Source organism: Neofelis nebulosa, chromosome X, assembly GCF_028018385.1.
Source record: "Neofelis nebulosa isolate mNeoNeb1 chromosome X, mNeoNeb1.pri, whole genome shotgun sequence".
In the NCBI taxonomy this organism is placed as follows: Eukaryota; Metazoa; Chordata; class Mammalia; order Carnivora; family Felidae; genus Neofelis; species Neofelis nebulosa.
The window spans coordinates 71,851,189-71,875,418 of NC_080800.1; the positions used below are offsets into that span (position 1 = coordinate 71,851,189).

Sequence of the window (24,230 nt, forward strand, 5' to 3'; positions counted from 1 at the left end):
AAATTTGTCACTAACAGACCTACCCTAAAAACTGGCTGAAGGAAGTTCTCTGAAGAGAAAGAAAATGATGATGAAATTTGGAACATCAAAAAGGAAGAAATAACATCTTAAGTAATAATATGAGTAAACAGAGTAAGTTTGCCTTCTTTTGCATTTTCTAAATTATATTGGTGTTTGAAGCAAAATTATAACACTGTATGATGTGGATCTCAATGCATGCTGAGAAAATATTTAAGACAATTATGTTATAAATGTGGAGAGTAAAGAGAGATAAAGGAAGCAACTTTTCTATAATTCACTGAAACTGACAAATTGTTGACAACAATAACTAGGATAAATTATGGATATATAATGTAATTCTTAGAGCAACCACTAAAAAGGCTATACTAAAAGATATAATCAAAAGAAACAGAGACAAATAAAAATTAAGTTATAAAACATGTTCAGCTAATCCACAGGAAAGCAAGACAACGAAAACAAGGAAACAAAAAAGCAGAACAAACAGAAAACAAAAAATAAAAATAGGAAATCTAGCCCTAACGTTTAAATAATTGCAACGTGGTCTAAATACACCAATCAAAAGACAGAGATTTGCAGTGTGAAAAAACCTTTACCCAACTACGTGATTTCTACAAGAAATTAACTTCAAATATAATGAAAATTTAAAAATATATAATGAAAGTAAAAAGTTGGGGAAAAAAGATATACCATGCAAACATTAATCAAAAGAAAACAAGAGTGTTATGTTGATATTAGATAAAAATGACTTCAGAGCAAAGAAAATTACCAGAAACAGAGAGGGACCATTACATAATGATAAAAGGGTCAATTCACCAAGAATACATAGTAAATCCTAAATGTTTATGCACCAAACAACAGAGCTGCAAAATGTATAGTACTTCAAAAACTGATAGAACTGAAAGAAAAAAGACAAGCTCACAGTTATAACTGAAGATTTCTATATGCCTCTCTCAGCAACTGGTAAGAACTACTTGGCAGAAAATGAGAAAAAATAAATAAGAACTCAACAACCCCGTCAATCAAAGTATCTAACCCTTTCATGTACCCATGGAATATATACAATATCCTTGACCATAAAACAAAACTTAACCATTTCAAAACAATTAATTTCATATGGAATATATTTTCTGGGCATAGTGGAATCAAACTAAAAATCAATACCAGAAAGACAACAGGAAAATCTCTCAGCACTCTGAAACTAAATAATATACTTCAAAATAATCCACAAGTCAATGCAGAAGTCTAAAGGTAGCTAAAAAGTACATAAAGCTGAGAGAAAATGAAAATACATATCATAATTTGTGGGACACAGCTAGAGCCATGCTGAGAGGCTGTTTATAGCACTAAATGCTTACTTTAGAGAACACAAAAGGTCTCAAATCAATAATCTAACTTTCTATATCAAGAAACTAGACAAAGAAGAGAAAAACAAATCAAAAACAAGCAAAAGAAGGAAATATATAGACAGGGGCAAAAATTAGTGGAAGTATAAACAGGAAAACAATAAAGAAGATCAATAAAACTAAAGTCTAGTTTTATGAAAAAAACGATAAAATTGATAAACCTCTAGCAAGACTGACAAAGAAAAAAAGGAGAAGACACAAATTACTAGTATCAAGAATTAAGTAAGGGATAGTAATACAGACCCTGCAGACATCAAGATAATAAGGGAATACTATGAACAACTATACACTATAAATTTGACAATTTAGACGAAATAGACTACTTCATTGGAAAATACAAGTTACCACAACACACCCAATATGAAATAGATCATTTGAATAGACCTATAACTATTAAGGATTTGAATTTAGAATTTTTTAAACTCCCCAGAAGACAAATCTACAGGCCCACATATTTTTACTGAATGATTCTACTAAATGTTTAAAGAATTAATACAGAGTCTATATAGTCTCTTCTAGAAAACAGACAATGATGAAACACGTCCCAGTTCATTTTATGCAGCTAGTATTATCCTGATAGCAAAACCAAAGGGAACACAAGAAAACTATAGACAAATGTTTCTCATGAACTTAGATGCAAAAATCCTCCAAAACAGTTTTTCAAAGAAATAGGTCTTGAATTCACTTTCAATAGACATCCGACCACCAGAGATAATATCAAGAATGCCTCCAAGATTCAGATTCTGCAGAGCACATGTGTTCTCTATACCACTGTCTCTTTATAATACAGACTGTTTGCCACTAAAATTATTTTATTTTAGTTTCACAAAAATGACATCAGGTCCAATATTTGGATGACCAAAAAAGGTTTAAGAACAAACTTAGAAATTGGCCTCACTTAGACAATGCTAGGTTATCTCTAGAATCTTGCAAACAGATGTACTCTTTAGCCATATTCTTTTATTTATTTATTTATTTATTTATTTATTTATTTATTTATTTAATTTATTTTAAATTTATGTGAAATTTGTTTCCATACAACACCCAGTGCTCATCCCAAAAGGTGCCCCCCTCAATACCCATCACCCACCCTCCCCTCCCTCCCACCCCCCATCAGCCCTCAGTTTGTTCTCAGTTTTTAAGAGTCTCTTATGCTTTGGCTCTCTCCCACTCTAACCTCTTTTTTTTGTTTTTTGTTTTTTCCCTTCCCCTCCACCATGGGTTTCTGTTAAGTTTCTCAGGATCCACATAAGAGTGAAAATATATGGTATCTGTCTTTCTTTGTACGGCTTTTTTCACTTAGCATCACACTCTCCAGTTCCATCCACGTTGCTACAAAGGGCCATATTTCATTCATTCTCATTTCCAAGTAGTATTCCATTGTGTACATAAACCACAATTTCTTTATCCATTCATCAGTTGATGGACATTTAGCCATAATTTGGCTATTGTTGAGAGTGATGCTATAAACATTGGGGTACAAGTGCCCTATGGGTCAGCACTCTTGTATCCCTTGGGTAAATTCCTAGCACTGCTACTGCTGGGTTATAGGGTAGGTCTATTTTTAATTTTTTGAGGAACCTCCACACTGTTTTCCAGAGTGGCTGCACCAATTTGCATTCCCACCAACAGTGCAAGAGGGTTCCCGTTTCTCCACATCCTCTCCAGCATCTATAGTCTCCTGATGTGTTCATTTTGGCCACTCTGACTGGCATGAGGTGATATCTGAGTGTGGTTTTGATTTGTTTTTCCCTGATGAGGAGCGATGTTGAGCATCTTTTCATGTGCCTGTTGGCCATCTGGATGTCTTCTTTAGAGAAGTGTCTGTTCATGTTTTCTCCACATTTCCTCACTGGGTTATTTGTTTTTCGGGTGTGGAGTTTGGGGAGCTCTTTATAGATTTTGGATACTAGCCCTTTGTCCCATATGTCATTTGCAAATATTTTTTCCCATTCCATTGGTTGCCTTTTAGTTTTGTTGGTTGTTTCCTTTCCTGTGCAGAAGCTTTTTATCTTCATGAGGTCCCAGCAGTTCATTTTTGCTTTTAATTCCCTTGCCTTTGGGGATGTGTCAAGAAAAAAATTGCTACGGCTGAGGTCAGAGAGGTTTTTTCCTGCTTTCTCCTCTAGGGTTTTGATGGTTTCCTGTCTCACATTCAGGTCCTTTATCCATTTTGAGTTTATTTTTGTGAATGGTGTGAGAAAGTGGTCTAGTTTCAACCTTCTGCATGTTGCTGTCCAGTTCTCCCAGCACCATTTGTTAAAGAGACTGTCTTTTTTCCATTGGATGTTCTTTCCTGCTCTGTCAAAGATTAGTTGGCCATACGTTTGTGGGTCTAGTTCTGGGGTTTCTATTCTATTCCATTGTTCTATGTGTCTGTTTTTGTGCCAATACCATGCTGTCTTGATGATTATAGCTTTGCAGTAGAGGCTAAAGTCTGGGATTGTGATGCCTCCTGCTTTGGTCTTCTTCTTCAAAATTACTTTGGCTATTCGGGGACTTTTGTGGTTCCATATGAATTTTAGAATTGCTTGTTCTAGTTTCGAGAAGAATGCTGGTGCAATTTTGATTGGGATTGCATTGAATGTGTAGATAGCTTTGGGTAGTATTGACATTTTGACAATATTTATTCTTCCAATCCATGAGAATGGAATGGTTTTCCATTTCTTTATATCTTCTTCAGTTTCCTTCATAAGCTTTCTATAGTTTTTACCATACAGATCTTTTACATCTTTGGTTAGATTGATTCCTAGGTATTTTATGCTTCTTGGTGCAATTGTGAATGGGATCAGTTTCTTTATTTGTCTTTCTGTTGCTTCATTGTTAGTGTATAAGAATGCAACTGATTTCTGTACATTGATTTTGTATCCTGCGGCTTTGCTGAATTCATGTATCAGTTCTAGCAGACTTGGTGGAGTCTATCGGATTTTCCATGTATATCATGTCATCTGCAAAAAGTGAAAGCTTGACTTCATCTTTGCCAATTTTGATGCCTTTGATTTCCTTTTGTTGTCTGATTGCTGATGCTAGAACTTCCAGCACTATGTTAAACAACACCGGTGAGAGTGGACATCCCTGTCATGTTCCTGATCTCAGGGAAAAAGCTCTCAGTTTTTCCCCATTGAGGATGATGTTAGCTGTGGGCTTTTCATAAGTGGCTTTGATGATGTTTAAGTATGTTCCTTCTATCCCGACTTTCTCGAGGGTTTTTATTAAGAAAGTGGCTGAATTTTGTCAAAGGCCTTTTCTGCATCGATTGACAGGATCATATGGTTCTTCTCTTTTTTTTTGTTAATGTGATGTATCACGTTGATTGATTTGTGAATGTTGAACCAGCCCTGCAGCCCAGGAATGATTCCCACTTGATCATGTTGGGTAATTCTTTTTATATGCTGTTGAATTCGATTTGGTAGTATCTTATTGAGAATTTTTGCATCCATATTCATCAGGGATATTGGCCTGTAGTTCTCTTTTTTTACTGGGTCTCTGTCTGGTTTAGGAATCAAAGTAATACTGGCTTCATAGAATGAGTCTGGAAGTTTTCCTTCCCTTTCTATTTCTTGGAATAGCTTGAGAAGGATAGGTATTATCTCTGCTTTAAATGTCTAGTAGAACTCCCCTGGGAAGCCATCTGATCCTGGACTCTTATTTCTTGGGAGATTTTTGATGACTGATTCAATTTCTTCGCTGGTTATGGGTCTGTTCAAGCTTTCTATTTCCTCCTGATTGAGTTTTGGAAGTGTGTGGGTGTTTAGGAATTTGCCCATTTCTTCCAGGTTGTCCAGTTTGTTGGCATATAATTTTTCAAAGTATTCCCTGATAATTTCTTGTATCTCTGAGGGATTGGTTGTAATAATTCCATTGGTGGAGAACAAAGGCACTCACCAGCACCATCTCCCTCGCCCATCCCCCAGCACGGGGAGGGAGTCAGACCCGCCAATGGAGGGATGGATCCGCAGAAGCACAGCGTGGAGTGTTTGCGCGGTGCAAGCAAGTTCCCTGGCAAGAACTGGTTCCTTCTGGGATTTTGGCTGGGGGATAGGTGAGGGAGATGGCAGTGGCAAGCACCTTTGTTCCCCGCCAAGCTGAGCTCTGTTGTCCGGGGCTCAACAAATCTCCCTCCCGTTGTCCTCCTACCCTCCTGCTCTCCGAGCAGAGCTGTTAATTTATAACCTTCCAGATGTTAAGTCCCGCTTGCTGTCAGAACACACTCCGTTCAACCCCTCCACTTTTGCAAGCCAGACTCAGGGGGCTCTGCTTGGCTGGTGGGCCTCCCTCCCACCAGTCCGTGTAGCATGCACCCCCTCTTCGCCCTTCCTACCCTCTTCTGTGGGCCTCCCATCTGTGCTTGGCTCCAGAGAACCCATTCTGCTAGTCTTCTGGTGGTTTTCTGGGTTACTTAGGCAGGTGTAGGTGGAATCTAAGTGATCAGCAGGACACAGTGAGCCCAGCATCCTCCTACGCCACCATCTTCCCGACCAATCCCTCCAAATGAGAATCTAGCCATATTGTTTTAGCATCTATCTTCTGTTTCTCATTTCATTGTAGGGGAACTTACTACTCCAGTAGTCTCTACCCTTCCGTAAATCAGAAAAAGCAAGGCACTGGCCTTTCTCATCTCTTACTGCAAGGATACGGTGGGGAGGGCTAGAATAGAAAATGGAAAAGATGAGGACAAAGACTACAAGTTAGAATCAGGTTTTGCTATAGGAGTGAGGAGAGAATAAGGGCATTACTATTTCTATAATGCTTTCCTGAATGCTAATTATTTAATATAAGTGTATGCAACCCTTTTTAAATCAAAGTATAATCAACTATAATGCAACCCTTTTTTAATCAAAGTATAATAAACTCTTGTAAAACAGGATTTTTATTTAGAACTTTCTGTTCTTAATTAAGGGAAGCATCCTTGGCTAGTGGTTTGTCACTGTTGATTTCACATCCACTCTTGACCTCATCTTACCTGCAGAATATAGCAAATTTGCTGTTTTGTAAACTCTGACAATCCTCTGGGAATCAAGGATTCAATGTCTTCTGACTGTAAGAAAAGAGGCTTATACATTGAAAAGATAGAAATGAGTATTGTAATTTTAGGGTCTGCAGTTCACAGACTTTTGTGCAGCAGAGCATATTTTTAGGAACATCAAAAGATTATTTCAGTTTTGGGCGATAGTTGCTTCCAACTTCCTTTCTACCCTGATAGTTCTTACTTTAAAAAAAATCGACTATAGAGGCACCTGGGTGGCTCAGTCGGTTAAGTGTCCAACTCCTGGTTTCAGCTCAGATCATTATTTCACAGTTTGGTGTGCTCGAGCCCTGCACTGGGATCTGTGCTGACAGGGCAGAGCCTGCTTGGGATTCTCTCTCTCTCTCTCTCTCTCTCTCTCTCTCTCTCTCACTATCTCTGCCCCTTCCCCACTCATGCAGTCTCTGTCTTTTTCAAAATAAATAAACTGAAACAAATTATTTAAATTTTTTTTAAAAAAATGATTATACTACAGACACTATGGAAAGTACCTTGAATTCTAGGCATTTTAGGGAAAAACTTTATGCAACCAATCAGATGTTCCATTTCTACATTTTTTAAGAGTAATTTAAAAAACAAAAAGATGGTCTCTCAAGTCCCACTAAATATTCTCAGTGTATCTTTCAACAATTGGAAGCTTTGATGAGTGGTAAATATGACATTTTAGAGGCTTATTTTTTAAATAATGAAAATTGAGGATTTACATTGAGCTATGATGACTTCTGAAAAAGTAAATGTTGACACAGCAACATTGAAAAGCTTTAACTGATTTTTTTTTTTAGTTGAAGCAATGCAAATTTATTATCTAGTAGTTTTGGAGGTTGGAATCAATGGGGCAAAATTAATGAGTCAGCAGAACTGCATTCTTTTGGTGGGCTCTAGGGGAGAATCTATTTCATTGCCTTTTTGTTTCTACAGGCTGCCTGAATTCCTTGGCTGGTGGCCTCATCACTCCCATCTCTGCTTCCATTGGCAGATCTCCTGACTCTGACCTCCTGCCTCCCTCTTTTAAGGACCGTTAGTGTTAACATTGGGCCCACCCACATAATCCAGGATAAACTCCTCACTTTAAGATTCTTAACTTAGTCACATTTGCAAAGTTTATTTTACCATGTTAAGGTAACATATTCAAAAGTTTCAGGGATTAGGGTGTGGACATCTTTGGGGGGCCATTATTCTGTCTTCCACATAATCTTATTGCCCTTCTTCTGAAGCTCATATCCATACAGTTTCCCTCTGTGAGGTCTAGATCCAAGAGAGGGAGATTCTAATAGAGGAAGGGTCTTCTCTTCCACCTGCTCAAGACCCTCCTTGGATGACTAACCAAGAATCCACCTCCTCAGAAGACATCTTTCCCTCTTCCTCAGGGGGTGATTTTTCTCTATGGCTGCTGCAAGACAAGTTAGTTAGAATACCATCCAGTACCTCTAACTTCAGTACCCTTATCCCAAACCATAGAAGGATGATGTCCTTACAAAAAACAAAAACAAAAACAAAAACAAAAACAAAAAACAAAAACAGATAGCCAAGGACTGAAGTTAAGACATCACAGCAGATACTTATCTTGCCAAATCCTATGCCCAGCCCAACATGTATCATTGTCTTCTTTTATTTTATTCAAATATAATTAACATACAGTGTTATATTAGTTTCAGGTGTACAATATAATGATTCAGCAATTCTATACATTTCTCAGTGCTTATCAAAATAAGTATACTCTTAAGCCCAGTTATTTATTTTACCCATATCCCCACTGACATCCCCTTTTGTGAGAAGCTTCAACTAATTTTAAGTGAAAATCACTGTAATGAATGCAGTATATCAATACATTGCAAATAAAGAAAAAAATTGGGGCACCTGGGTGGCGGTTAAGCATCCAACTTTGGCTCAGGTCATGATCTCATGGTTTGTGAGTTCGAGCCCTGCAACGGGCTTTGTGCTGACAGCTCGCAGCCTGGACCCTGCTTTGGATTCTGTGTCTCCTTCTCTCTCTGCCCCTCCCCCACTTGTGTTCTGTCTCTCTCTATTAAAAAATAAATAAATGTAAGCAAAAAAATTTTTATAAAAAAGAAAAAAACACAAAAGAGGCCACTGTGCTTTTTTATTACATTGAAATCAGTTCTTTCTCTATCTGATTACTTAGTCCATTTGAAGTAATACTTAACAAAATGTGCATATATAATAGAATTAAAAATTGAAAAAAACTTAAGTTGATTTCTGTTTGGCATGGGTCATAAGGTTCAAAATACATTAAAACTAACTTTGCTACTTAGTTAATGTAGGTCTTAATTTTCTAAAGCAGAGAGTATGTGGTAAATGAAATTTTAAATGTTTTGATAAGCAAAGACAAAGTCATAAACAATGGTTGATGAAATATTTTTCACAATAATTATTACCTTTATGATTATTACTTTTATAGCCATTAGAAAAATATAAAAAAATTAACATTTTTATTTATTTTTGAGAGACACAGAGAGATGGAGTGTGAGCACGGGAAAGGTAGAGAGGGAGACACAGAATCTGAAACAGGCTCCAGGATCTGCATGGTCAGCACAGAGCCCAACCTGGGGCTTGAACCCACCAACTGTAAGATCATGACCTCAACTGAAGTCGGATGCTTCCCCAACTGAGCCACCCAAGTGTCCTGTAATTACAAACATAAACAGTTCTATCATTTTAAAGACAAAATAATCATTATATCTTTCACTAAGCTGTGTTTCTAGTCTAATAAAGGTACCAAACTAAAACAGTATTATTGCTGCAAATATCAGAATCTGCTTTGTTATCACCTATATTTGATTTTCAACTATTTTTGCACTTACCTCATCTGTAGCCTCAAAGTCTTCTTTGCTGCAAGAGTGAAAATAAAAAGATAGACAACCTTAAGAAAATGTATGTATTGATCATATATAAATGCTAGTGTTTCTAATTCTTTTATCTTATGTTTTAATATATCATAATAACAGCAATTCAATTTACAATTCAAGTAAGAAATTTTAAGCTAACTAAAATGGCACTTATCAAAAATAAAGATAATTTTCCTGAAACTAGTTAATCTACTAAAAATGACCAATATTGATTAGGGAGAGGAAGAGGCCAACATGGCAGAGAAGTAGGGGGATCCAAACTTCCCACATCTTTCAAACAAAGAATGCTGAAGCCAAAGGACTTTGAACCCCCAAGAGTCTGGGAGGAAAAGAGACTGAGTCTAAAAGGGAGTCACCGGAACATCCTTGACGGGCTATAGGTAGGTGATTGAGAACTGGGGGAGATAAAATGGGCCACGTAAGCACAGAGGGGAGTGATCCCCTTTTGTGGAGAGACAAAGGGAAGAGAAACAGTGGCTGGGGAAGCATAGGACTGTATCTGAACAAAAGATAAACCTCGGGCTGGGACTGAGAGCGATACCATCTCTAACTGCAGGGCTTTCTTGAACTGGGGCCAGCTGACCCATTCGCACACCTGGGGAGGAGGAAAGCCAGCCCCGGGTTCGGTGGTAGGTCAGGGGTGCATTCCACAGTAGAAGAAACCAGTCCCCTCCTTGGAGTGCTGTGGGAAAGGACAAAGCCTGCCTGCCTCTGCCATCCCGGGGCCCAGAGGGGATGTCAGCAACACAGTCTGCAGCAGGAAAAGATGGTCCTCCCTGAAGTGCTGAGGCACAGACAAAGCCAGCTGGGAGCACATATCAGGCTGCACAGAGAGGCACTTCCTCAGTGCCAGAGCAGACAGAGTGGGACTTTGAATCCTAGCCAAGCGCTGGTCAGGGGAGTCAGGGGAGCGAGAAGGACCACCCCATCTGCGCCTGCTGCAGTGAGGATGACTCAGATGGAGTCCACCAAGCCCCATGGAGAAGAGAATGGGGGATCGCCATCTTCCCCCACCCCCTGCACCACCAAGGCAAGACCTCAGGGATCTGTCTGGGGCCCATAGTGGAGGCAGAACCAGCCTACACCAAACCACGCCCCTCCATGCCTGGTCACTGCATATCTGCTGGAGCAGGACAGATGCTGTGGAACCAAAGGGCTCTATCATCCAAACCAGTGCTGCTGCAGAGCCTGGATTAATTCTCGGGCAATTCTTGTTATTTAGATAGATATTCCCTTCTTATCTCTTCCCTCATCTAGGCTGGTTACTCTGGTTGTTGGTTTGTTTAAGCAGACATATTTAATCCATTCTCTTCATACATATTTTACACCACTTTCTCTACTTTCCTTTCTCTCTCTTTGGAATAATCAAGCCATAGTTTCTCTGTCTGGGTAACTTTATCTTTTATTTTTCCCCCACCTCCTTCTTTATTTTCTTTCTTTCTCTCTTTCTGTATAAGGCCATTTAGACTCTCTGCCCAGTCAATGTTTATTTTCTCTTTGTCCCCACCCCTGTCATTTCTCTCTTTGTATATGATCTTCCATCAGCACTGCCTCCACCCTGTTCTTTACTTGTAGCTGGTGTTTCTGCTTTTTTGCTTTTGGATTAGTTTGTTTGTTTTATATGTGTGTGTGTCTGGTCTGTCTGTTTGTTTGTTTTATTTGTCTGTGTGTTTGCCTGTCTTTGTTTCCTGTTGGTTTTTCTGTTTGTTTTCCTTTCCAGGGATAATTCAAATAATAACTCAAAGCAGATCTTGTGGAGGGTCCAAAACATCACTACAAGTAGAGAAATAAAATGACCAAAATCAGGACAACACAGAGCAAGTAACACTCTCCAAAAAAACACCTACTGAAGGACCAGGTCCTGAACAGTGTATGACCCCCCTTTAATATAAGAGTGCTCACAGGTACAGAGCACATAACAAGCTTTTAAAACTCATAAGGGACAGAAAAGTAGCCAAAATGATGAAATGGAAGAATTCCACGCAAAAGAAAATCCAGAAAGAACTGAAAACTAAAGAATTGATCTAAACAGATATAAGCAATATAACTGAATAAGAATTTAGAATAATAGTCATAACATTAATCACTGGGCTTGAAGAAGGCATAGAAGACAGTAGAGAATCTATTACTGCAGAGATTAAGGAACTAAAAATCAGTCACGATGAATTAATAAATGCTATAAATGAGGTGCAAAATAAAATGGAGGCGGCCACAGCACAGATTGAAGAGGCAGAGGGGAGAATAGGTGAATTAGAAGATAAAATTATGGAAAAAGAGGAAGCTGAGAAAAAGAGAGATTAAAAAATCCAGGATCAAGAGGGGAAAATTAGAGAAGTAAGTGATGCAATCAACTGGAACAATATCTGTATCATAGGAATTCCAGAAGAAGAAAAGAGAGAGAAAGGGTCTGAAAATGCACTTGAATGAATCATAGCTGAGAACTTCCCTGATCTGGGGAAGGAAAAAGGCAGTGAAATACAAGAGGCACAGAGAACTCCTTTCAGACATAACTTGATTCGATCTTCTGCATGACATATCATAGTGAAACTGGCAAAATACAAGGATAAAGAGAAAATTCTGAAAGCAGCTAGGGATAAACACGCTCTAACTTACAAAAGTAAACCCATAAGAGTAGTGGCAGACCTATATACTGAAACTTGGCATGCCAGAAAGGAATGGCAGGAAATCTTCAATGTGATGAACAGGAAAAACATGCAGCCAAGAATTCTCTATCCAGAAGGTCTGTCATTCAGAATAGGACAGATAAAGGTTTTCCCAAACAAACAAAAATTGAAGGAATTCATCACCACTAAACCAGCCCTACAAGAGATCCAAAGGAGGATTCTGTGAGTGAAATGTTGCAAGGACCACAAAGTACCAGAGACATCACTACAAGCGTGAAAGGTACAGACATCACAATGACTAAACCCATATCTTTCAATAATAACATTGAATGTAAATGGACTAACTACTCTAATCAAAAGACATAGGGTATCAGTATGGATAAAAAGAAGAACCATCTATTTTCTGTCTACAAGAGACTCATTTTAGACCTGAGGACACCTTCAGATTGAAAATGAGGGGATGGAGAACTATCTATCATGCTACTCAAAGTCATAGGCAAGCTGGAGTAGCCATACTTATATCAGACAAACTAGACTTTAAATTAAAGGCTGTAACAAGAGATGAAGAAGGGCACTAGGTAATAATTACAAGATCTATCCATCAGGAAGAGCTAACAATTATAAATGTCTATGCACCAAATTCGAAGGCACCCAAATATTTAAAACAATTAATCACAAATATAAGCAATATTATTGATAAGAATGTGGTAATTGCAGGGGACTTTAATACTCCACTTACAACAATAGACAGATCATCTAGACACAGAATCAGTAAAGAAACAATGGTTTTGAATGATACATTGGACCAGATGGACTTGACAGCTATATTTAGAACTCTACATCCAAAAGCAGCAGAATATACTTTCTTCTTGAGTGTACATGGAACATTCTCCAAGATAGATCATGTACTGGGTCACAAACGGCCCCTCAATAAATATAAAAGAATTGAGATCATACCATGCACACTTTCAGATCACAATGCTATGAAACTGAAATCAACCGCAGGAAAAGGTCTGGAAAACCTCCAAAGGCATGGAGGTTAAAGAACACCCTACTAAAGAACAAATGGGTCAACCAGGCAATTAGAAAAGAAATTTGAAAATGTATGCAAACATATTAAAATGAAAAGACAACAATCTAAATGCTTTCGGATGCAGCGAAGGCAGTCCTGAGAGAAAAATACATTGCAATCCAGGCCTATCTCAAGTAACAAGAAAAATCCTAAATACAAAATCTAAGAGCACACCTAAAGGAAAGAAAAGCAGAAAGAGACCCCAAAGCCAGCAGAAGAGAAATAATAAAGAACATAGCAGAAATAAACAATATAGAATCAAAAACACACTAGAGCAGATCAGTGAAACCAAAAGTTGGTTTTTTGAAAAAATAAACAAAATTAATAAACCTCTAGCCAAGTTTCTCAAAAAGAAAAGAGAGGACCCAAATAAAATCACAAATGAAAATGGAATTATGACAACCAATTCCTCAGAAATACAGTAATTATCAAGGAATACTATGAAAAATTATATGCTAACAAACTGGACAACCTGGAAGAAATGGACAAATTCCTAAGCACCCACCCACTTCCAAAACTCAAATGGATCATACAGAAATAGAAAATTTGAACAGGTCCATAATTAGTGAAGAAATTAAATCAGTCACCAAAAATCTCTCAACAAATAAGAGTCCTGCCCAGATGGCTTCACTGGGGAATTCTACCAGACATTTAAAGCAGAGTTAATACCTATCCTTCTCAAGCTGTTCCAAAAAATAGAAAGGGAAGGAAAACTTCCAGACTCATTCTATGAAGCCAGCATTACTTTGATTCCCAAACCAGACAGAGACCCAGGAAAAAAAGAGAACTACAGGCCAATATCCCTGATGAACATGGATGCAAAAATTCTCAACAAGATACTAACCAAGTGAAGTCAACAGCATATAAAGAGAATTATTCATCATGATCAAGTGGGATTCATTCCTGGGCTGCAGGACTGGTTCAATATTTGGAAATCAATCAATTTGATACATCATATTAATAAAAGAAAAGATAAGAACCACATGATCCTGTCAATGGATGCAGAAAAAGCATTTGACAAAATACAGCATCATTTCTTGATGAAAACCCTCAAGAAAGTCAGAATAGAAGGAACATACTTAAATGTCATAGAGGCCATTTATGAAAAGCCCACAGATAATATCATCCTCAATGAGGAAAAACTGAGAACTTTCCCCCTGGGATCAGGAACATGACAGGGATGTCCACTCCCTGTGATGTCCACTATGTGTAACATAGTGCTGTAAGTCCTAGTATCAGCAATCAGACAACTAAATGGAAAAAAAAAAGCATCAACATCAGCAAAGATTAAATCAAACTTTCACTTTTTGCAGAGGACATGATACACTACCTGGAAAACCCGACAGACTCCACCAAAAGTCTGCTAGAATTGATACATAAATTCAGCAAAGTCACAGGGTACAAAATTAATGTACAGAAATTGTTTGCATTTTTATACACCAATAATGAAGCAACAGAAAGAGAAATAAAGAAACTGATCTCATTCACAATTACACCAAGAACCATAAAATACCTAGGAATAAACCTAACCAAAGATTTAAAGGATCTTTATGCTGAAAACTATAGAATGCTTATGAAGGAAATTGAAGAAGAGACAAAGAAATGGAAAAACATTCCGTGCTCATGCATTGGAATAAATATTGTTAAAATGTCAATACTACCCAAAACAGTCTACACATTCAATACAATCCCAATCAAAATTACACCAGTATTGTTCTCAAAGTAGATCAAACAATCCTAAAATTTGTATGGAACCACAAAGTGCTCGTGTAGCCAAAGTACTATCAAGGAAGAAAACCAAAGCAAGAGGCATCACAATCCCAGACTTTAGCCTCTACTACCAACTATAATCATCAAGACAACATGGTATTGACACAAAAAAAGACACATAAACCAATGGAATAGAAAAGAAAACTCAGATTTGGACCCACAAAAGTATGGCCAACTAATCTTTGACATAGCAAGAAAGAGTATCCAATGGAAACAAAGACTGTCTCTTTAACAAATGGTGCTGGGACAACTGGACAGCAACATGCAGAAAAATGAAACTAGATTACTTTCTGATACCATTCACAAAAATAAACTCAAAATGGATGAAAGACCTGAATGTGAGATAGGAAACCATCAAAATCCTAGAGCCAAGAGCAGGAAAATATCTCTTTGAGTGTAGCTGCAACAATTTCTCAATCAACACATCTCCAAAGGCAAGGGAATTAAAAGCAAAAATTAACTATTGGGACCTCATCAAGACAAAAACTTTGGCACTGCAAAGGAAACAATCAACAAAACTAAAAGGCAACCAACAGAATGGGAAATGATATTTGCAAATGACATATCAGATAAAGAGCTAGTATCCAAAATCTCTAAAGACCTCACCAAACTCCACACTCGAAAAGCAAATAATCCAGTGAAGAAATGGGCAGAATACATGAATAGACACTTCTCTAAAGAAGACATCCAGATGGCCAACAGGCACATGAAAAGATGCTCAACATCGCTCCTCATCAGGGAAATACAAATCAAAACCACACTCAGATACCACCTCATGGCAGTCAGAGTGGCTAAAGTGAACAAATCAGGAGACTATAGATGCTGGCAAGAATGTGGAGAAATGGGAACCCTCTTGCACTGCTGGTGGGAATGCAAACTGGTGGAGCAGCTCTGGAAAACAGTGTGGAGGTTCCTCAAAAAATTAAAAATAAAACTACCCTATGACCCAGCAATAAGGCTGCTAGGAATTTACCCAAAGGATACAGTAGTGCTGATGCATAGGGACACTTGTACCCCAGTGTTTACAGCAGCACTTTCAACAATAGCCAAATTATGGAAAGAGCCTAAATGTCCATCAACTGATGAATGGATAAAGAGGATGTGCTTTATATATACAATGGAATACTACTTGGCAATGAGAAAGAATGAAATATGGCCATTTGCAGCAACGTGGATGGAGCTGGAGTGTATTATGCTAAGTGAAATAAGTCAGGCAGAGGAAGACAGATACCATATGTTTTAACTCATACGTGGATCCTGGGAAACTTAGCAGAAGATCATGGGGGAGGGGAAGGGGAAAAAAGTTATAGGGAGGGAGGGAGGCAAACCATAAAAGACTCTTAAGGACTGAGAACAAACTGAGGTTTGATGGGGGGTGGGGGAGAGTGGAAAATGGATGTTGGGCATGGAACAGGGCACTTGGGATGAGCAGTGGGTGTTGTATGAAAAACAATTTGACAATAAATTTTATTTAAATAAAAAATGAACAATATCAAAATAACAAGCCAAAAGAATATACAGAATCAGTTACAGCCATGCACTAGCATTAATCTGTTTATGACTAGATAGATGATGTACAAGTCCTTGGTGCTTTGTAATAAATGCTGCCTGAGTGAATGAATAACAATAATAGTTGTTCTCTCTCTCCACCCACATTTTCTCCTGTATCATTCACTTTCAGTGCTGAGTCCAACTTCTCTCTATAGTCTTCAAGTTATTCCATACCCTTTCATCAAAATCAAAACTTGCAGTATAAATTCATTCAATCTACACTACAGTATATATGGCAGTGACAAAACCTTACACATACCTGGATGTTTACATAGAGACAGAGCTTTAAGCAACATGACCAAAATTCTAGTGGGATGATAAAACTTCCAACATCAAAATGAGGATATGAGCACCAGGGTTAGAAGACCCTTTGTGAAGCCATGTTAGGTAGGCAAATACCACAAAAGAATTCTTAGTGATTATACCAGTCTGGCACTTGCTTCTTTGGGGAGTGATGAAAGTGGAAAAGGATACAGTTTCGGTGTCAGTGGCAACAGACAGGTCTTTATTTCTGACTACTTGTTTTATCTATGCTTCATTGAAGAATTCGGCACAAAATATATGGTGAATGTACTTCTCAAACAAAAACACACTACACATGTTCTGACAACAAGGCAGAATATTTTAAAGGTGCTTGTATATTTTAATGATGCTTGTATAAAACAAGAGGTATATGAGTGACATATCTTTGATATAAAAGAAAAATATATTAGAGATATGTTAGGACATTATCTCCTACCTTTACCTTCTAAGTAACTGCTTATGGTAATATATTGCTTGGAGAGATAAGAAGGTCTCTCACTGTGCAAAACCTCTTGCATATATTTATAAAAATATATATGTTAATGTGGAGGAAGAAAACTGAAGGTTCAATTTACCCGAGGCATGACTACATATTTGCAATCATCTGTATGTATGTATGTGGCATTTCCTATATTGCCCAAAATAGAAATTGTGGGGAAGCCCTAGTAAAATAAATAAATAAAATATTCTGTACTTTTTAAATGTTTTACTAAAGAAACTGCATGCATATACTGGGAGTTACAACAAGTTAAAAATATGAATCAATACTTTAGTCATACTCCATTACTATTAGCTGAAATAATCACAGTTATTAATGGACCTTTATGCTAAAAATTCCACTGCCCAAGCCAACCTAGTACACATGTCCCTAATCATTTCTTTCTACAGATAAGAAAACAAAACAGAAATAGAGCAATTAACAATCAACAGGACTTAATACTGCATTTTTTTAAAGTAACCAGAATAGTTTCATGAGACAACCTTCTTTAATTCTGACCCTGCATCCACTCATTGCTAAATTGTAACATGGAAAAAGGAGATTAAGGGGGAAAAAAGAAGAGGGAAAGAGAGAAAGAGAGTGGAAACAGAGATAAGAGCAGAGAGTTGGAGAGACCAATGTGAATTACACTTCCATCCAGCCATGGGGAGTGGTAGTTGGAATTACAATGGGCAGAAAAAAACAGGGGCAGGAGAAAGAACAATATGGCTTCAGAGTAGGAGGACCCTAGGCTCCCCTCTTCCCACAAACACAACTAGATAACTATAAAATCATACTAAATACTCCAGAAATTGACCTGAAGAGTGATAAAACAAACTCCACAATTAAACATAGAGAAGAGGTGAACCTGGGTGGCTCAGTCAGTTAAGCATCCAACTTTGGCTCAGGTCACGATCTCACGGTTTGTGAGTTCAAGACCCATGTCAGGTTCTGTGCTGATGGCTCGGAGCCTTGAGACTGCTTCAGATTCTGTGTCTCTCTCTCTTCCCCTCCCCTGCTTGTTCTCTATGTCTCTCTCTCAAAAATAAATATTAAAAGAAAAAAAATGTTAAAAAAAGGAGGGGGGAGAACAGGCCACATCAAAGAAGGTAGGAAGTGCAGATATGTGGTTTAGGGGAGAAATAGATCCTAGGTACTTTGGGGGGAAAACCAGGGTCACAGAGAAGAGACAGAGAGAGATAGAGAAAGAGAGGAAGAGAGAGAAGCACAGAAGGAAACTCTGAAGGAGAATGTTTCCGCAAAGCCACTGACTTGGAAAATGAGAGGGGCAAAATTTAGTCAGAACTTGCAGTCAACAGGGCTTAAAGCCTAGAATTTTAAAAGGTAGCAGGCTTGGCTGGGATAGAGCCCTGAAGGCACTGCCCTGCTCATAGAGAGAAGGCAGGCAAACAACATGGGAGCAGATGGCATGGCAACAAAGATCTGAAGCATGCTTGAGGCAAACAGTGGGGAGATTATTCACTCTTCTCAGAGCAAACTGAAGTCAGCTTTCACAGAGACACCTCTCTGAGAAGAAAGGAGCTGGCTGGCACCACTTCCCACCCTGATACTCAGCAAAAACACAGTGCCACTTGTAGTAAGCAGCTCAGCAGGGACACAGGCTGCCAAACGTGCTTATACCAAGCCCAATCCCTGCACCCCAGGGAGACTGTCCTTCTAAGTCAAAATTAGCTTAATACCAGCCTGGCGGGCCCCTCCTCCAGAAGACTGGCACAAACCCTTGTTGACACCACATCTCCTGACCAGAGAGTTCTGCAGGGCCATGGCTCTGGTGGAGTTGGTGTCAGGTCTCATTTCACAAGCACACCAGAGCACACCTAGTTAAAACTCACCATATTCAGGCCAGGGACAAAAACCTGCCCACAGTAGGCAAGGAGAACATCTGCAGATAACTTTCTTGAACGATAGAGCAGTGAAAACACCACAGTAGAGTGCACACAGTACACACCTGAGATACTCCCTGAAGTGCCAGGCCCTGAGCACTACATGACCTCTTCTTCATAAAGCTATTACTTTTAGCAGCAGTATGCATAACTGGCTTTTCCAACACAGAAAAGAAGGCAGAGACTTACACAAAATGCTGACAGAAGAATTTATGCCAAATGAAAGAACAAGATAAGGCCAATACCAAAGATGTAAGCAAAACAGATATAAGTAATCTGTTTGATGGAGAATTTAAAGCAACAATCATAAGCATACCCACTGGACTTGAGAGAAGAATAGAAGACATCAGGGATACCCTTAAACACAGATAAAATAGTTAACAATGAAGCAATCAGAGATGAATAATGCAATAAATGAGATTGGAAACAAGCTTGATGCAATGAACAGCAGGCTAGAAGAAGCAGAAGAATGAATTAGTGACCCTGAAGACAAAATAATGGAAAATAATGAGGCTTAACAAAAGAGAGAAGAATTCATGGAATATGAGAATAGATTTAAGGATCTGAATGACTATATCAAATGTAATAATATTCATATTATAGAAGTCCCAGATGAAGGAGAGAAAGGGGGACATAAAATTTATTTGAAGAAATAGATGAAAACTTCCTTAATCTAGGGAAGGAAACAGACATCCATATCCAGGAGGCACAGATAAGTCTCATCAAAACCAACAAAAGCAGGCCAACACTAAGACATATTATAATTAAATTTGCAAAATATAGTGAAAAAGAAAAAAATAAAAGCGGCAAGACAAGAGAAGTCCTTAACTTACAATGGAAGACTCATAAGGCTAGCTGGAGATTTCTCAACAGAAACTTGGCAAGCCAGAAGGGAGTGACATGATATATTCAAAGTGCTAATTGGGAAAAATCTTCAGTCAAGAATACTCCATCCAACAAGGCTAACATGCAGAATAGAAAGAGAGATCGTTTCCCAAAAAAACAAAAACTGAAGGAATTCATGACCACAAAACTAGCTGTGCATGAAATATTCAAAGGGACTCTTTGATACAAAGGAGAGGCCAACAGTGACAAATATAAGAAAAGATCAGAAAATATCTCCAGACAACGACAAAGTAAAATGGCAACAAATACATTTAAATTAATAATTATTTTGGGGCGCCTGGGTGGCTCAGTCGGTTAAGCGGCCGACTTCGGCTCAGGTCACGATCTCGTGTTCCATGAGTTCGAGCCCCGCGTCCGGCTCTGTGCTGACAGCTCAGAGCCTGGAGCCTGTTTCAGATTCTGTGTCTCCCTCTCTCTCTGCCCCTCCCCTGTTCATGCTCTGTCTCTCTCTCTGTCTCAAAAATAAATAAACGTTAAAAAAAAATAATAATTATTATTTTGAATTATAAATGGACTAAATGCTCCAATCCAAAGACATAGCATGTCAGAATTAATAAAAAAAAAAAAGAGTCATCTATATAGTGCTTAGAAGAGACTCACTTTAGACCTAAAAACACTTGCAGATTGAAAAGGGAATAATCCAACAAGAAGATATAACAATTATAAATATTTATGCATCCGACATGGGAGCACCCAAATACATAAAATATTTAATAACAAACATAAAAGAATTAATGGATAATAATATAATAATAGTAGGGGACTTTAATGCCTTGCTTACATAAATGGACAGATCATCCAAACAGAAAATCAACAAGAAAACAATGGCCTTGAATGACACACAAGACCACATGGACTTAACCAATATATTCAGAACATTTCCTCATAAAACAGGAGAATACACATTGTTTTCAAGAGCATGTGGAACATTCTCAGAATAGATCAAATACTAGGTTACAAAACAGGCCTCAACAAATACATAAAGATTGATATCATACCATGCACCTTTTGTGACCACAACACTATGAAACTAGAAGTCATTCACAAGAAAAAACTTGGAAAGACCACAAATACATCGAGCTTAAACCACATGCTACTAAACAATGAATTGGTTAAACAGGAAATCAAAGAAGAAATAAAAAATATATGGAAGCAAATGAAAATGAAAACACAACAGTCTAAAACCTTTGGTATCCACCAAAAGCAGTCCAAAGAGGGAAATATATAGCTATATAGGCCTACCTCAAGAAGGAAGAAAAATCTTACATAAACAACATAACCTTATACCTAAAGGAGCAAGAAAAAGAAGAACAGACAAAACCCAAACACAGGAAAAGGAAGGAGTTAATAAAGAGTACAATAGAAATCAATGATATAGAAACAAATAAAAACAATAGAACAGATCAATGAAACCAGGAGATGGTTCTTTGAAAAACTTAATAAAATTGATAAATCTCTAGTGAGAGTTATCAACTAGAAAAGATAATGCACCCTAATAAATGAAATCAGAAGTGAGATAGAAGAATTAATACCCAACATAACAGAAACACAAGCAAATATAAGAGAACATTATGAAAAATTATATGCCAACTAATTGGACAACCTAGAAGAAATGGATAAATTTCTAAAAACATATAAATTCCAAAACAGGAACAGGAAGAAATAGAAAACTTGAACAGAGCAATAACCAGCAAAGAAATTGAATCTGTAATCAAAAAGTCCCCAAAAAGACCTGTGTCAGATGAGTTCACAGGCAAATTCTACCAAACATTTAAAGAAGACCTAATACCTATTATTTTCAAATTATCACAAAATATAGAAAAGGAAAGAAAACTCACAAATTCATTCTATGAGGCCAGCATTACCCTGATACCAAAACTAGATAAAAACTCCACTAAAAAAGAGAATTACAGGGAAATATCCCTGATTAACATGAACACAAAAATTCTCAATAAAACACTAACAAACCAAATCCAACAATACATTAACAAATTCATTCATCATGTTCAAGTGGGATTTATTTCTAGGCTGCAAGGGTCATTAAATATTCACAAATGAATCAAGGTGATGCATCACATTAATAAAAGAAAGGATAAGAAATGTATGATCATTTCAATAAATGCAAATAAAGGATTTGATGAACTACAACAATGATTCATGATAAAAATCTTCAACAAAATAAATTTAGAGGGAACATACCTCAACATCGTAAAGGGCATATATGAAAAATCCACAGCTGACATCATCCTCAATGGGAAAAAAACCTGAAAGCATTTTTCCCTACGGTCACAAAAAAGGCAGGGATGTCTACTCACACTGCCATTGTTTTACATAATACTGGAAGTCCTAGCCACAGCAATCAGACAAGAAAAACAAATAGATGGCATACAAGTTGGCAAGGAAGAAGTAAAGTTTCACTATTTGCAGATGACATGATGCTATGTATAGAAAACCCAAAAACTCCACCAAAAACTCCTAGAGCTGATACAGGAATTCAGTAAATTCACAGCACAAAAAAAGCAACATACAGAAATCTGTTGCATTTATATACACCAGTAATGAAGCAGCAGAAAGAGAAACCAAGGAATCAATCCCACTTACAATTACATCAAAAACCATAAGATACCTAGGAATAAACATAACCAAAGAAGTGAAATACATGTACTCTGAAAATTATCAAACACTGACGACAGAAATTGAACACAAAAAATGTAAAGGCATTCCATGCTCATGGATGGGAAGAACAAATATCGTTAAAATGTCCTTACCACCCAAAGCAATCTGCACATTTAATACAATTCCTATAAAAATACCACCAGCATTTTTCACATACCTACAAAAACAATCCTCAAATTTGTAGAGAAACACAAAAGATCTGGAACAGCCAAAGCAATCTTGAAAAACAAAAACAAAGCTGGAGACATCACAATTCTTTTTTTTTTTTGATATAAGTACACTTTAATCATGGGTGGGCATGTAATTGTTCATTATACTATATTCAGTATTTTTTATATTTTAAAATATTTTACAGTTACAAAAGACTTAGAATACATATATTGCACTACTTATCAAAATATACGGTAAACAGGACTCTGAAAATTATTTTTCTACTATCTTGGACATTGATGAAATCCTTTTAAGTCATTATATTTAATTTTGGTCTCACATTTCACAATGAAAAAATACGCTCATCAAGGAAATATAAAAACTGTATTTTAATGTGTCGTATGAAATAAGATTAATGATTTAGGAAAGCCTTAGGATGTGATCAATATCTTATACAAGTCTTAAAAAGGTAATTTCATTTGATTTTCTTTTTTTTAATTTAATTTAATTTCTTATTTTTAAAAATTTACATCCAAATTAGCATATAGTGAAACAATGATTTCAGGAGTAGATTCCTTAGTGCCCCTCACCCATTTAGCCCATCCCCCCTCCCAGAACCCCTCCAGTAACCCTCTGTTTGTTCTTCACATTTATGAGTGTCTTACACTTTGTACCCCTCCCTGTTTTTATATTATTTTCATTTCCCTTCCCTTATGTTCATCTGTTTTGCCTCTTAAAGTCCTCATATGAGTGAAGTCATGTGGTTTTTGTCTTTCTCTCCCTGACTAGTTTCACTTAGCATAATACCCTCCACTTCCATCCACATAGTTGCAAATGGCAAGATTTCATTCTTTTTGATTGCAGAGTAATACTCCATTGTATATATATACAACACTTCTTTATCCATTCATCCATTGACGGACATTTGGGCTCTTTCCATACTTTGGCTATTGTTGATAGTGCTGCTATAAACATGGGGGTGCATGTGTCCCTTCGAAACAGCACACCTGTATCCTGTGGATAAATGCCTAGTAGTGCAATTGCTGGGTCGTAGGGTAGTTCTATTTTTAGTTTTTTGAGGAACTTCCATATAGTTTTCCAGAGTGGCTGCACCAGTGTCATTGCCACCAACAATGCAAAAGAGATCGTCTTTCTCTGCATCCTTGCCAATATATGATGTTGCCTGAGTTGTTACTGTTAGCCACTCTGACAGGTATCAGGTGGTATCTCATTGTGGTTTTGATTTGTATTTCCCTGATGATGAGTGATGTTGACCATTGTCTCATGTGTTGGTTGGCCATCTGATGTCTTCCTTGGAGAAGTCTCTATTCATGTCTTTTTCCCATTTCTTCACTGGATTGTTTGTTTTTTGGATGTTGAGTTTGATAAGTTCTTTATAGATTTTGGATACTAACCCTTTATCTGATATGTCATTTCAAATATCTTCTCCTATTCCATTGGTTGCCTTTTAGTTTTGCT

General features: G+C 37.5%; 1 protein-coding gene across 1 annotated transcript in view; it reads right to left on the reverse strand.

The window, feature by feature from the left end:
- Nucleotides 1-24,230, reverse strand: part of POF1B (POF1B actin binding protein) — a 128,905-nt gene that overhangs the window by 19,507 nt on the left and 85,168 nt on the right. Inside the window, exons 7-8 of the mRNA XM_058712476.1 lie at nt 9,273-9,300; nt 6,388-6,462 (exon numbers count right to left, since the gene is read on the reverse strand). Of these exons, the coding sequence (XP_058568459.1) occupies nt 6,388-6,462; nt 9,273-9,300 (103 nt within the window). The remainder of the gene's footprint in view (nt 1-6,387; nt 6,463-9,272; nt 9,301-24,230) is intronic.